At 48.0% G+C, this 16264-nt stretch overlaps 1 protein-coding gene across 1 annotated transcript in view; it reads left to right on the top strand.

Moving 5' to 3' along the window:
• Window positions 1–13851: 13851 nt before the first annotated feature.
• Window positions 13852–16264, top strand: part of KCMF1 (potassium channel modulatory factor 1) — a 75770-nt gene continuing 73357 nt past the window's right edge. The window contains exon 1 of the mRNA XM_082357261.1: window positions 13852–14168. Coding sequence (XP_082213387.1) covers window positions 14153–14168 — 16 coding nt within the window. The 5' untranslated portion in view covers window positions 13852–14152. The remainder of the gene's footprint in view (window positions 14169–16264) is intronic.

Here is a 16264-nt window from a genome sequence, read left to right as displayed (position 1 = left end):
GTTCCCCCACCAGGGGTTGAACCCGAGCCCTGGCAGTGAAAGCGCTGAGTCCTAACCACTGGACCTCCAGGGAACTCCCACAATAGGCTTATTATTTTTAACTGCTATATATGTCTTCCTCTTTGGGGGCCAAGCCTTGCCTAGTTTAATTACATGGTAATAACAATAACAACAGCAGTAAGTAACACTTATATAGGCTCACTCTGGGCCAGACACTACGCTTGGTGCTATACATGAGTGAATAAACCTTATTGGGTGGGAAGAGCCACTGTTTGTGCTTCTAGACCAGGGATCCCTGAGCTCTCCCCACGGGAGTTCTGAAAAATTGGTCTCAGTGGGATGGTGGGCAGCCGTGGCAAAGAGAGAGCACAGGGCACTGGGTTCAAAAAAATCAAATGAAAACTCAGAACCCTAGTAGAGGAGCACCCGGGACAGTGGTCAGCAACAGAGGAATAAGGTGAAGCTCAGTATCAGGAACCAGGCTGCAGACCAGGATTAGAAAAGAAATCAGAGTGGGAGGTGGGTTCCCAAAAGGGGACGATGTTCAGCACCCCATGGAGGGGCTCATTCTACAACACCTAATCCCAATAAAGCGTGATAAGTTTAATCCAGGTCTACGTCAAGAGTTCTTAGGGGGCTTCCCTGGTGGTTTAGTGGTTAAGAGTCCGTGCTTCCACTGCAGGGGGCTCGGGTTCGATCCCTGGTCAGGGAAGTTCTGCATGCCAAGAGGTGTGGCCCAAAAAAAAGAGCTCTTCGGGCTGCACATGGAGTAAGATTGGGGGCTAGAGGTATGGGGGTGAGGCCCAGATCTGGACGTGGATCAGGGAAGAGGCCAGTATGGATTTCCAGACCTGGTTTTCCCATGAGTTCTGATAGGGCACTGTCTGGGAGAACAAGGGCAGGAGCCAGTGCTCTGCGTGGTGCTCAGAGTCAAAGATCCAGTCCACAGGGAGGACACGGAAGAGATCAAGACAGACGAGTAGGACCCAAAAAAAGGCCAAACCCAGGGATGGGGATCATGGGCAGGGCAAGAAGTGATTTCAGAAACACGTAGGCTCGTTGGGTGTCCCTGAGCCAGAGACTCCTGGGGCCATATTATAAAGAAAAGGCATGGGAAACAGCAACACAGGAGCTCAGGAACAGCCCAGGGCTAACAGAGCTGAGTCTCTTTGCAATGTGCTCCTTGGAATGAAGGTGGGCCCATGGGCTGCGTAACAGGATGCTGAGAAAGACGGTCCAAAGTATCAGTCTGAGGGGCTGGGCAGAAAATACCAAATATCAGGAGGCAAGACAAGGACGTTCAGAATGGAGAGAGGAGACAGTCCTGGAGAAACTCCCCCTTGCCCCTTGGAGCAGGTCAAATGTGGTTTTATGCCCCCGGGAAGAGGGTACTGATGACAGCGTACCACATGCTGGTTCAGACAGAGACTGGGTCCTCACTCCTTTCTTGTTCAACCCCACCACACAGACTTGGGAAGGACCGGCTCAAGAACTGGATTAGAGAAAGTAGCCATGGGCCAGCTGTGAAGCAGCGTTTATTGAGTTCTTACTGTGGCCAAAAGCAGTGCTAAGCATGACTCTTTAGTTACACTTCATCTACCCAGACTTTCCATTCTTTCTTCCTTAAATGAAGTTCTCCTTTTGATTATTTATCAACCACAACCTCTACAAGACCCTTTGTTTTAGGCAAAATGACAGCTTTCTGTTAATAAGGTAATTAGTCATTGTGTGCTTTATTACCAAAAGAAAAAGGTTAGGTTGGTTTTTTTCTGTTCTTGGGAGAAAAAACCCATCATAGTTGCTTGCCAAACACTCTAGGAGTGGGGCCCTTGTATACAAGTTATTCTTTGTTTAATTTTTTTTGTAGTTTTCAGTCACTGAGATTTGGGAGTTGTTTGTTACTGCAGTGTAATTTACCTTATCCTGATTGATCTAAGTGTATAGAGGAAGGAAATCAGGACAGGCTTCACAGAGAAGCTTGGGAAGATGAGGCCAATTGGAGCAGCAGAGAACAGAGAAAGGGACACTCTAGAGGGTGATTGGGGGTGTGGAATCACAGAGCTGCACAAGCCACTGACAGGCTCTGAGGTCTGATGTGGCTGTCATGCAGGACACAGAGAGGAAAGGAAGTGGGGTGAGACGAGGCTGCAGGGAAACATCGAGGCCAGATCGTGACAAATCTTAAAAATATACTAAGGAGTTGCAGAAAATGAGGAGCCAACAAAGGTTTTATTGAGTTAAACCCTAGTGGGATATATATTTTAGGAAAACGACTAGCTGCAGAGTAGAGAGAAAACAGAGTAGGAGGAGGACCAGAGGCTAGAAGACCAGTTAGGAGGCAACTACAAGTTGAGAGTAAAGTGATGAAGGCCTAAATCAGAGATTGACAAAGTTTTCCTGTAAAGGGCTAGACTGGAAATATTTTAAGCTTTGACTACCATGCAGTCTCTGTGACCACTACTCAACTCCTCCATGATAGCACAAAAGCAGCCAGAGATAATATGTAACAAATACACATGGCCATGTTCCAATAAAACTTTATTTACAAAAGAAGGAGGTAAGGGCCAGATTTGGCCCATGGATTGCTGTTTGCCTAGCCTCGGCCTAAAGTAATAATAGGACAGCTACCATTTTTTTTTTTTTAATTATTTATTTATTTATTTTTGGCTGTGTTGGGTCTTCGTTTCTGTGCGTGGGCTTTCTCAAGTTGTGGCAAGTGGGGGCCACTCTTCATCGTGGTGTGCGGGCCTCTCACTGTCGTGGCCTCTCTTGTTGAGGAGCACAAGCTCCAGACGCGCGGGCTCAGTAGTTGTGGCTCACGGGCCTAGTTGCTCCGTGGCATGTGGGATCTTCCCAGACCAGGGCTCGAACCCGTGTCCCCTGCATTGGCAGGCAGATTCTCAACCACTGCGCCACCAGGGAAGCCCGACAGCTACCATTTTTTTGAGACCTATCATGTACCAGGCACTTTTCAGACATTGTTACTGATTCTCTCAACCTTGCAGGGAGGGATTATTGGCTCCATTTTACAAAGGAAACTGAGGCTGAGAGCTGTTGGGTAACTTGCCCAGGGTCATATAGCTGGTATATGGCAAAGTCAGGATTCAAAGTCAGGTCTGACTCTAGAGCCCAGGCTCTTAGCCCATGCCACCTGGAGGCAGCCAAGAAGGAAGGGACGGGAGATATACAGGACTGTCAGTTCTCAGTGCCTGAGAGAATTCATTCGCTCGCTCATTCATTCATTCATTCATTCATTCACCCATTCTCCCTTCAACAGATATTTTGCTTTATGCTATTTGCGAAGTATTAGAGATTCGAAGATAAATGAGATGTGATTCCTGTCCTTGAGAAGCTCAGAGTCTAGCATTTAAACCTATAACTGGATGTGGGGATGAAGAAAGGGAAGTGTGATTTATTAATAAGATCAAGGAAGTAAAATAGTGAAGTCGCTTTCATCCCCACCTCCTTCTTTCCTCTAAGCACCCAGAGAGCCCTCCAGTTCTTTGGGATCAGAGACACCCAATATTTTTACCTTCTAGCAGGAACACGTAGGTGATTTACCATGAAACTATTGAAGTTTAAGCTTCAGGGTCCCGTGCTTCCTAAAACAGGCCCTTCTAAGGCCCTGTGTCTAATTTTGTATTTCTTTCTTAGGAATCACCCCTCAGAAATGTGTAGGCCTCAGGCTCCCAAATCTGGATCTGCCCTTGAGTGAATGTTTCACAGAGCCAGGTCTCTGAAACACTGTTTTTAGGAATTACCAGGGGCTAAGGATCCTGGTTTGGGTTCTCAGGGTTTCTCTCAGGGAAACTAAGAACCTGGGCGTGCCCTCAAAGTCACAGGTGTGACCGATTCAAAGTCGTTCCCCTTATGTCCACTCTCCACTTAACATCAGCTGGTCCTGCTCCCTTTTCCTTTAAAATCAACCCTGGGCCCAGTGGTTTCTGCTGACTCAACTCCTTGGAATTCAAGACACCCAGGAATTCAAAAATCTTCCCATCAACCTCTCAGTGGGCCACTGGGGCAGCAAAGGACACAGGCAATCCTAATGGTGCTGGGGGTGGGCCTGAGGCTGGGCAGGAACTGAGAGCCCCTGAAGGTAGGCTGCTGGCCATCACAGGGCTTCCCAGGCCGAGGATGTCTCTCCAGCTCATCCATAGGCCCAGAGGAAACCAAACTCTGCAGAACTGGCTGTTTTACACTCATCCGAGTCACACATGACTCAAAACTAGAATGTTGTTTGTGTGAAAACAGGAGGCCTAACTGGCAAAATAATTGGCTCTGGCCATTGCTCAGAGTCCTGTGCCTTGCCAGGCAAATCCACAAAGCATCCCAAATTACAGGCTGGGAATTGGGAGAGTGAGTGAGCACGATGCTGAGACTCCTTAAGGGCAGGTACTATGCCTGTGTTGCCCACTGTCACATCTCCAGCAGCTGGTACAGCCCCTGGCCCATGGGAGGTGCTCAATAAAGACTTGGATTAAAGAAAGTGGATCGGGCTTCCCTGGTGGCGCAGTGGTTGAGAATCTGCCTGCCAATGCAGGGGACACGGGTTCGAGCCCTGGTTTGGGAAGATCCCACATGCCGCGGAGCAACTGGGCCCGTGAGCCACAACTACTGAGCCTGCGCGTCTGGAGCCTGTGCTCCGCAACAAGAGAGGCCGCGACAGTGAGAGGCCCGCGCACCGCGATGAAGAGTGGCCCCCACTCGCCGCAACTGGAGAAAGCCCTCGCACAGAAACGAAGACCCAACACAGCCAAAAATAAATAATAAATTAATTAATTAATAAAAAAAAAAAAAAAAAGAAAAAGAAAGTGGATTAGCTGTTCTTGGGAGATAAATCTGTTTCTCCTAAGATGAATTGGCCGTCCTTTGGACAGTTCCCTCTAAATGAACAGCACTGACCAATGGTTTCAGAGCATCTTTGTCCTTGGACAGTGTGAGAGACACACTATAGTTTCTAACCTTGTGGTCTCCCCTTTTTTGGATTCCGTGCAAGCCTTTTGTTATGACTCGTTACCTGCCAAGCACTCACCTTATTAACTGTTACATTCCAGGGCTCTTTTCCAAAGCTTGTTTTAACTCTTTGGTGGGTGTTGGGGAGACAGGTGACATACTGAGAATCCCCACCGGCGGCGGGGACTGGCTCATCCATTTGGTGTGGATTCCACTCACTTCACTTTCAAAGCGCCTCGTGTTCTGACTTTCCTTACAGCCACCAATCCTCCTTAAGTCCATTCTTCCCACGATCTTCCTATGTGGGTTTGTAAGGGTTTTAGTTAGCATATGATTTTTTGGCATAGTTGAAGCAGGAAATGCTTTCATGAAGAATTCAGCGGCTTGTGCAGATAAACCATGATGTCAGAGGGACATCCGGACTCCTGGACTCATTTTGGACACACCATTCAATTCACAAATTAGCACCCGAAGCCCTCTGTGGTAGCCAAGTGCAGGGCTGTACGCAAAGTTTGTAAATGAAGAGACACTCCCTCCCAAGGGCAGCAAGCTGGTGAAAGGGAATAGTTTGATTGCAATCGTGGAGAATTGTAAAATGAACTGGGAGCACTTAGTGGGGTGATCCTCCAACTTTGCATGACCGGGATCCCCCGTGGGTGTTCTTTCAAATGCAGATCCTTGGGCTCCACCCCTCAGAAACTGACCCAGTAAGTCTGAGGGGGCTGGGAAGGTTTTAACAAACAAGAGCTCCCCCCTCAACCCCCCAAGAAGGTGATGCTACTGGAAGTGGCCCCAGCACACTTGAAGGAGTCAGGAAATTGTTCACAAGGGCAGGGGTCTACTGCTGACGTGTTTTTTGTTTTTTGTTTTTTTTGTCTGTGCCCCAGCGCGCAGTTTGCAGGATCTCAGTTCCCCAGCAGGAATTGAACCCGGGCGATGGCAGTGAAAGAAGTGAAAGCAGTGAAAGCGCCAAATCCAAACCACTAGACCACCAGGGAACTCCCTCTACTGCTGATTTTTAAAGGAGGGAGGAGTAGAAACTTACCAGGCACAGAGGCACAAAATGGCCTTACCTTCGACTTTGAGAAAATGAAGGCCAAGAGACACAGCTCTGCCTAAACCAACTTTATTTCTTCTGATGACTGTCAGCAGAGAATAAGGAGTCCTATTGCCTGGTGAACGCTTACTTCACCTGGGCTCCTCTTGTCTCCTCCATCCTCCCCGCTGCCCTACTCAGGCACAGACACACAGACACACACACACACAGACACACACACACACACATACACACACACACACACACACACACACACACACACGCGCGTCTTCCCCTAACCCTCTAAACACACTGGAGTCTCCCTCATTCCTCAAATCATCAGGACCATCCCCTTCACTCTGGACCCCTCCACTTACCACCTTCTAGTTCCCATTTATTTCAATGAGAAGCTTCTTTAAACATAAAAGAAAGAAAAAAAAGAAACAAAAGGGATATGAAACTAGTACTTGTTCATTACAGAAAATTTCAAAACTAAGGGGGAAAAGGCCCTTCACATCCACATCATAGGCTCTCAAGACACTCTTATCAGAATGGGAATTCAATTAATTCTGTCACCAGAATGTAAACGGCTTGAGGATGAGGACGTGATTTTCTTTTTCATACTTGTAAGCTCGGTGGACACAAAAGACTCCCAATAAACATGTATAAATTGAACAAATAATGTAAATCCTTCATATTATCCATTCAGTCTTTATTTTACGTATTTGCTTTATTAGAAAACAAAAATGGCATCATGCTGTTTATACATCATTTACAAAAGGATCAGTGTATGTTTGAAGTCTGATTTTCTTATTGAAAAGATACCACAAATATATTTCTAGCTGCTTTGAGTTTGGATAAATAATTTATTTAGGTTGTCTTCAGTCTTAAGTATTAAAAAGAACATCGTGATAAACGTCCTTGTATCTAAAATCTTTACATGTATCAATCATGCTTTAAAGAGACCAAGTGAGTTGAAGTGGGATTGCTATTTCAAAGCCTGGGCAAAATTCTATGGCTCTTTGAAATCCTGTCTTGGAATGGTTGTAACAATTCATATGAATTGTTATTAATAAAATAAACAAGATTTTAAAAAATCAGTGATGGGACCTTATATTAGATAAAGTAGTCAGGAAAGGCTCCTCTGAGGAGATGACTTCAGTTTAAGGCTGTTACAGGAAGGATCAGGTACAGACAGGGATAGGAAAGGAAACCACTCCGCAGCCAGAGCAACCCATCTAACACGGATTACATAGTCGGGGCAGAAGACAAGCTGAAGTTAAGTAGAGGCAGACCCTACCAGGACTTTAGACCTTGGTAGGAATTTGAGTGATAGTCTGTAAGAGATGGGGAGCATTGAAGGTGAACCATCTGAAGGGCTCTAAGCAGTGGATATATGATCCATTTGTGACTCTGAACTGTAGCTCTAGGAAGGAAACACATTAAATTATAACAGTGTTTACCTCTGGGTGGTAGGTTTATAAGTGATCTTTATTTTTTTTTCTTTATGTTTTTCTGTATTTGCCAAAATTTCTCCAATGAGTATGTATTACTTCTATAGTCTTAGAAATTTAGTCAAAAAAGGGAAAAAAGCTAACTAGAAGTGGTACAAAGGACAACAGAAGGGGTATGATTGGCGGTGAGGAGTCAAGAATGTACTGAGGCTCGAGGAGGGAGGGTAGCAGCCTGGAGTGGTTTGGTTGCCATGGCAATGGAAAGGGATGAACCTGACCAATGTTTAATGGGTAAAATCCACTGGTGACTGATTGGCCACGGGAGGTAAATGGGAAGGAAGTCTAGAGGACTGCTGGGTTTCATCTTGGGTAACTGACTAGGTTGATGATGACTTTGCTCAACCCAATAGAGGATGCAGGAAGAGCACAGACATGGGAGGGGAGGTAAGAGTGGTATCACAGGAAATGAGAGTGGCCTACAGCATCAAAAGCCAAGCAATCAGATGAATCAGGTTATAAAGCTGAGGAAGAGGAGTGACATTTTATGAAGCTTGACTACGAAGAGAAAGAAACAATAGGGTGGTAACCAGAGGAAGTGTAGGGCTGGGGTGTTTCTTGGCCAAGGGAAACAAACCAGCAGAGGCTGAGTGGTTGGAAGTATAGATAGATGTTAAGGAGGTGACTGAAGAAGTATGATCCAAGATGGGGTGAAGTGGGCTTATAAGCAGAGGTGGGATTGAACTGGAAAAAGGACATCTTGGTTCTTCTGGGATGGCAGTGAGGGCATTAAGCAGCAGGATGCACATGTACAGATTCCTTTGAGGGTTAATAGTGGGAAGGGGAAGTTTTTACTTTGTGAACTATATTCCCTCTGTGAGTTACAAGGTAAGGTTATCTACTGGGGATGTGGATAGGTAAGTAGTTGAAGCCAAGTGGTGAAGGTCTGTAATAATCTGAGAAAGGAAGAGGGTGCTGATCGGGTAAGAACTGCTCAGTGGTACTGACATCCAGCTGAAGTTGGATCCACTAGATTTTGTAGCAGTTCCCCCCTGCCCAACGAATCCGTTTATTTCCATCATATTTTACATTGTGTTCTGCATGCCAAGAAAATATAGGTGGGGGGAAATCGTCATACAATTGATTCTGGATTGGGAGTTTGCAGGGGTGGTGCAGCTTGAGAATGAGGGGTCTAAAGAGTTGAAGGTCATGAATGAGAATCGTTTTAGTTGACCATAGGGAACCCACTGGGTCAGGAAGAGAATAGGGTTAAAAGAAAAAGAAAAAAAGTTAAGTGGAAAGATCAAAGGATTGAGGTCCTGAAGAAGTAAAAGAATAGATTTAATGGCAGAGCAAGAAAACTGGAAAAGTAGGCAGTCACAATAAAACAGGAAGTCGTATATTAGAGCTCTGGGTGTGGTCAGTAGAGGAGAATGGGTGGTTGAAGCGCAGGTGCACATGGTTAGATTGTTAGAAACCAAGGCATTGCAAGGCTGTGCTTGAAAATACTCAGGGTGGCAGAATTTGAAACTAGGGAAGTTGGAGGCCTCCATGACTCTTGCCTAGTGACAGTGAGGTCGGTGGAGAGCACAGAGCGGGGAGGTACCAGATAGCATGAGCCTTTCTGACCCTTTCCAGAGCTCTAGGGAGGTGGCAGAAAAGGGTGGTTAGCAGCAGGGCCTCTGAAACACACGGGGGCTCAAATCCTGGCTCTACCAGTGACTAGGTATGCGGCCAAGTCAATTAATTTCTCTGTGCCTCTCTTGCCTTATGAGTAAAATGAAGCTATAATAGCACCCACAAGAAAAGTGCTTATCACAAGGCCTGCTACCTGTAGCAGAGCACTACTTAAATGTCAACATCATTATGATTTCTTATTTGTGCAATGAAGGGGTTGTAACAGTCTCTAAGGCAGAGATTCTCAAACTTTTTGGTCTCAGGATCCCTTTATGCTCTTAAAAATTACTGAAAGCTCCAAAGAACTTTTTTTTAAATGTGTATTATACCTATTGATTTTTTTAATACATTTTTTTTTTTTTTTGGCTGCATTGGGTCTTTGTTGCTGCACGCGGGCTTTCTCTAGTTGTGGCAAGTGGGACACTACTCTTCGTTGTGGTGTGCGGGCTTCTCATTGCGGTGGCTTCTCTTGTGGAGCACAGGCTCTAGGCGTGCAGGCTTCAGTAACTGTGGCACATGGGCTCAGTAGTTGTGGCTTGCAGGCTCTAGAGCGCAGGCTCAGTAGTTGTGGCGCATGGGCTTAGTTGCTCTGCAGCATGTGGGATCTTCCCAGACCAGGGATCGAACCCGTGTCTCCTGCATTGGCAGACGGATTCTTAACTACTGTGCCACCAGGGAAGTCCCCTATTGATTTTTTTTTTTTCCCTATTGATTTTTAATTAAAATTAAAATCTTAACATAACCCATTTCCTAGAAAATCTTTTAACATAACCCATTTCCTAGAAACACAAATATTTTTAAGAAAAGTAATTTTTCAAAATAAAAAATATTTGGAAGTGTGACATTGTTTTACATCCTTGCACATAGTACCTCTAATGTTTGGCTTAACTGAAGACAGCTGGATTCTCTTAGCTGCTTCTGCCTTCTATCTATTGAGATGTGCTGTTTCAACTATATAAGAAAACCCAAGCAACTCACTGACCCTCTGAAAGGGTCTTGAGGACCCTGGACAACACTTTAAGTTTTCTTCCAGCTTTAAACCACACTACTGGATCCCAGAGACAGAAAGGAATCATGTGATTGTCTGTCTTGGAGGAGTTTAGCTAAGAAACAAGATGAAAACTAATTAAAAATTATGCACAGCATAAGTGAGCACAGGGGAGGAACTTACTGGTGTGACTGAGGGGCAAGGAAGGCTTAACAGAGTACAAGGAATTTGAATTTAGCCTTGAATTTCTTGTCCTCCCTTTAAGCAGAGGAAAGCACATGTGCAAAGGCCCAGAGGCAGGAATCAGTATAGTACAAGATAGCACAGGGCACACTGGCAGAGGCAGGAAAAGTCCTTATGCTGGAAAAGAATGTTGGGCCTTATATGAGAAGTTAAACTTCACCCTGTAGATCACAGGAGGCCGGGGTGACAAGAGCTTGCTTTTCTTTTTTAAAGTTAGGTTTAGTGAGGTACAATTTACACAGAAGTAAAATGTAATCTTTTAGGTTCACAGATCTATAAGTTGTGACAAAGGTATACGGTAAACACAACACAATCAAGACAGTATTCTCATCACCTCAGTAAGTTCTCTGTAGTCAATCCCTATCCCCCCACCCTCTCAGCTGCAGGTAACTATTAATCTGATTTCTGTTCCTACAGTTTTTCTTTTTTTTTCTTTTTCTTCTTTTGGCCGCGCGAGCAGCTTGCGTGCTCTCAGTTCCCCAACCAGGGATTGAACCTGGGCCACAGCAGTGAAAGCCTGGAATCCTAACCACTAGGCCACCAGGGAACTCCCTAAGTTTTTACTTTGTAATTATACACTCACAAGAAGTTGCAGAGAGGGGCCATGTACGCTCCCCCCTGCCCCCCGTGGTAATATGTTACAAAACTATAGAAAAATATCAAACCAGGAAACTGACATTAGTGCAATTAACTAGACTACAGACCTTATTCTGATTTCACCAATGTTTATGAGCATTAGCTTGTTTTAAGCTACATAATTGGGCCATCCTATGGATTTGGGTTGGCAAGGCAAGGACACAGAAGAACTCAAGGAAGAGCAGGCAAAGGAAAGGCCTGGAAGAAGCATTTCTGGAGAACAAAAATCTTTTTTTTTAACATTTATTTATTTATTTGGCTGCACTGGGTCTTAGTTGCGGCACGCGGGATCTTTTTGTTGCAGCGCAGGCTCAGTAGTTGCGACGCGGGCTTAGTTGACCTGCGGCATGTGGGATCTTAGTTCTCTGACGAGGGATCGAACCCGAGTCCTCTGCCTTGGAAGGCGGATTCTTAACCACTGGACCACGAGGGAAGTCCCAAGACCAAAAATCATTTGATGAACAATTTGGTGTGAGTGTTTACATTAATCCTTTTTTGGGAAATGCAGTCTCCTATACGCAGGACAGCAAGCAGGTTGTTTTAATTGAAGGGCCTGATCTCTAGTTGAATTGAGGAAATGTTTCATCTAGTCATGAAAACCCTGAATAAACATAATATTCCTGCTTACTCTTATTCAAATAGGAAAAAATACATTTTTTAAGTTAGCTTCTTCATTTTCTTACTTTTGCCTGATTGAAAACAATAACGTAACTGTCAAAGATCTGATATTCCCTTCAGGTTTAGACAGTCATCTGTATGCTCTCCGTAACAGGATTAGCTAACATTTCCCCAAACCAAAAGAAACTAACTCTTATTCCTTCCTGGAGTTCGGCAGTATTTGTCAGCTCTCTTATCTGCTCCAGCATTTTATCTGACTATATTATTGATAATGCCTTAACCTCTATAACTTATTATTTACAGACATCATTTACTCATCACAAGACTATGGGGTGTTGTCTTCACTTTTACAGCCCAAGAAATTGAGGGTCCTAAGAGTTTGGTACCGGGGATCACAGACACAATACTGTACAATGCTTAGAAAGACACTGGCACAGGGCAAGCATTCAGTAGATATTAGCCTTGTTGGAAGCCCTATTTTCTCTATCCCACCAAGCCCCCTTACGGCCTAGACGATCCTCTTTCTTCAACAGCTGTGCTGGACTGAATTTAGGCAAAAGCTCCATACATGCACTGCAAGTATTTCTGGTGACAAAAGTCCTCATTTAAACCCCAGTTTGTTTAAACCTTAGTTTGACTGGTAACTAGTTCATCATTAGTTACTACCAAATACAGCCCCTGGGTAGAGCTGAGTGACCTAATACTTAGCTCCTTGACTTTAAGATGAGCTTTTTAAAATACCTTTCAAATCGAGAAGTGTCTTGAAATCAGATTTAATGAAATATGGTAACAAACTGTGTTTTTACTGTGTCCCGTGCTGGATATTTTATATACACTTTAGCTCTTAATCCTCCAAATACCTGTTGTTATTATTATTGTTATTAGCATCATGTGTAATCGCACTCATTTTAAAGATGGGAAAGTCAAGGCACAAGGAGGCTAAGTCATTTGCTCCAGGTCACACAGCTAGTAATGGTGGAAAGGAAAAAGAGTAATCCCAAAGCAAGCAGTACTTTAGAATCCAATTTCAGTAGACTTAGCCTAGGCACACACTTCTAGTTTATGGAGAAAAAAAAATTCAAATATAAAAGGGTAAATGCCCAAGGTTACATAGAGGGTATCAGAACCAGAATCCACGGCAGATGTCTTGACTCCAAAGTGCGATCTCTTTCCACCAAACCACGCTACCAACCGACACGTGGTAAGGGGCTGTATAAATATTTGATGAACTCATTAAGGCCTGAAAACAAAGTTGACAAGGAAGAGGGTAAAAATGTAAAAGATAGATAAAAACAGAGAAGTAGTTCACGGACAGGAAAAAAAGGAAACACACACACATACAAACACACCCCAACAGTTTTCAGAGAAGAGTATTCAGGGTGAGCCAAGGTGCTGGAACAAACTTTGCGCGGGTGCTGCCGAACACCCGGGCTGGCGGGAGCGGAGTCTTCGAAGTAGGTGGTTCCCGAGGAGCCGGCCTTGGAGCACAGCAGCCAAGACCAGCCGCCTCCCGGCTGGCCTCTCGCGTCCACGCCCTCCCGACCGCGAGTCACCCTGCCGGGCAACACCGGACGACTCCCGGAGGCCAGCCGCCTTTCCCTTCGGGGCCGCTGGCTTAAAAAGAAATACAAACACATGTCCCCAGCCGGTGCGCAGCCTCCCGTCTGGGTCGGGGGCCGCAGGGCGCTGCCCGAGGTCGGCCCGGCAGCCATGCGCCCGAAAGGGGGGAGCCTTCCGGGGTCGCAGCTCGCTGCCGGGAAGCACCCGCCGTCGCGGTTGGCCCGGCCCAGCGGCGGGGCGCCTACGGCCCGGGACCGGATAGGCCCCAGGCGGGGCTGGGGGCGGCCGAGCGCCCCTCGAGCCGCGCGGGCCGGTCATACCGGCGAGCGGCTGGCGCCGGCGGCCGAGCATTTCCTCTTCCTCCCTACGCGCTGCGCGGCGGCGGCGGCGAGGCCGGGCTTGGGCGCCCGACCGCGGCCTGCCGACGAGCGCGAGCAGACGCCGTGACCCGAGCCGCCGCCGCACCGCCCCGCCGCCCCGCCGCCCCCGCCGCGCCCTCCAGCCGTGGGGCTCCGGGCTGCTGGGCCCGGCGCGGGCTGCGAGAGGCGGGGCCGACGTGCGGGCGGCGGAAGGAGGCGGAGGAGGAGGAAGAGGAGGAGGAGGAGGCGGCGGCCGGGAGCCGGGGGAGAGGGGCGGGGGGTGGGCCTGGGGAGGGGAGGAGCGGGATTTGCGGAGCGCGGCGCCGCAGCCCGGAGCCGGCGGGCCCGAGAGTGACCGAGTCACGGCGGGCGCCGGCGGAGCCGCGGCGTCGGACCCGCCTCCTGGAGGAGCTCAGCCCCGGCCAGGCCCGGCCCCATTCCCGCCCCACGCCGCCTCCCTGCCGCAGCCGCCGCCGCCGCGGGAGCGCTCCGCTGCCCACCCCGCCCCCGCGGCCGAGCCCGGGAGTCGAGTGGGAGTCGGCAGGCCGGCGCGGGCAGCGCCGGGACCCCGCGGGGGACACTGCAGCCGGAGCCCGGGAGGGGCCGTGCCGCCACCGTCTGAACTAGGATGTCCCGACATGAAGGTGAGAGGAGCCCCCACCCCCACCGCCAGGGCCTTGGCCTACCCCGCCCGGGCCGGGCGCCGCGGAGGGCGGCCGGGAAGCGGCGGAGACTTGAGCCGATCCCGAGCCGGGCCCGAGCCGCCGGGCCCGAGAGCGAGCGAGGGCGGAGAGCCGCGGCGCAGCCGCCGCCGCTGCCGCCGACACCGCCGCGGCCCTGAACTGGGCCTGGTGCCGGAGGCGGGGCGGCCGGGCAGGCCGGAGGGTTTGCACTGTCATGGGGCGGGGGAGGGGGAGGGGAGGCGGCGGGGCCCGTTACCGGCGAGAGCCGGGCCCTCGGGACTGATACCGGACGCCGCGGCCCGCCCGCCTGGCCCCGGAGCCGCGGGGCCCCGGCGCGGCCTAGCGCTCCCGCCGTCCCGGAAGGGCCCGGCGCGGCCGCCGAGCGGGGCCGCAGACGGTGGCAGGAGACCGAGGAGCCGGCCCGGGACCCAGCGGGCGCGTCCAGTCGCCGGGAGACGACAGCGAGTGCCCCTGCCTGCGGGCGACTGCGGGGCGGGCGGGAAGGCTCTGCGGCCGGGGAACGGGAAGCCCCCGCCGCCTGGAGCCCGCCCCGGCCTCGCGGCTAGGCCTCGGCGCGGCCCTGAGCTCGGGTAACCAAGTTCCCGGGGCGGATCCGTCCCGGCCGGGCGAGCAAACTCCCTGCTCCGTCACCCGGTCGGAGGGGGACTGGCTCCCGGCTGGCCGTGGGCCCCTCGCCCGGTGTGCATGTCTCCCTAAACCAGGTTTTGGTAAATGACCGTGGTGAGGTCTGTTAGTGGTCAGGGAGCGTTCTGGACTTTGTTTTGCGATTTAAAAACATGATGGGGGTACAGTTGCAAATCAGCAGACAGCTCTAGCCCGGCCCCAGGGCACAAAGAGAAAATTGTTTAGAGCCGAGGTATAGGCGTTGATCTGGTAAAAAATAAGTTAACTTCAATTTGCTGCCATATGGTTTAGAAAAGGGGGAGGGGGGTTGTGTTTTCTTTGTTTCACTACCACAGGTCTTTAAATAAAAAGTATTACGAGACTTGGCGAAAAGTTTATCCTGGTAAGGTTAATGCAAGACTGTAGAAGTGGCTTGAAGATATTGTGTACTCTGGATGTTAAAATACTGTATAGGTGATGTAGGAGTGGAGAAAGTTTAGTGAGTCACATTCGTGTGTGCATCACCCTGTTAGAAGGGTATTCTTAGGGAAATACAGGCCTTAGAATTTAAAGATTGAAAAACTCAGATTGTTCAAAATTATATTCAGAGCATTACTAATTATAATGTAATTTGAGATCGACTCAAAGAAAATATTGTGTCCAAGCGTTCTGTATTTTAAAGTCAGAAAACTAATGGGAAATAGGCTATATTTTCTTCACTTACTGTGTACCAGTGTTGGACATTTTGAAATAATAAGGTACATAGGCTCATAGAAATATTTAGAAGCTATGCCTATTTTCCCATTTTTTTCTACTTAATGGCAATACATTCCCTATCTTGTAATTTAAAAGAAGTTGTAATTAAAGTTATAATAAAATTTTAATTTGGGATATTAAAGTTTATCTTAGGCTGAAGTCGTGTGTACATTGACCACCTTCAAGACAAAACGAAAGTGAACAATGGCTGCAGGCTCTCTTACTCATAAGAACTAGGGGAGTTAAAAGTTACAGAATCATAGCAATGGAAGAAGGGTGTTTGAGACCCATTCTCCTTGCTTTAAGAAAATATCCAGGTAGTTCCAGACTGAGTATTCTGATTGAATGGTGTCCTGGGAAGATTCCTTTACCCTCAGTAATCTTTTAGAGTAATTAAAATCCCACAGCGTGAACATTCTTGAATGTAACACAAATTCTGTAATTTAAACCCAGTTTTCCATGTTTGGTCCTGTGGCAAGGCATGTGGTCATGAAACTTACATTTACCTTTTAGTTACTTGAATATCATTGAACTCCTCAGCACATGAATAGCACACCTTTTCTGGTAACTTACATAATGCCAGAGGTTTCTGAAAAAGGAGCATTCCTATAATATATCAGTTGAAGACTTATAGTACAATATTTGACAAGTGATTACTTTTTAAGGGTCTGGTTTAT

Source organism: Balaenoptera borealis, assembly GCF_965194805.1.
Source record: "Balaenoptera borealis genome assembly, chromosome: 15".
NCBI lineage: Eukaryota > Metazoa > Chordata > Mammalia > Artiodactyla > Balaenopteridae > Balaenoptera > Balaenoptera borealis.
This window is presented reverse-complemented; position numbering and strand designations above follow the sequence as displayed.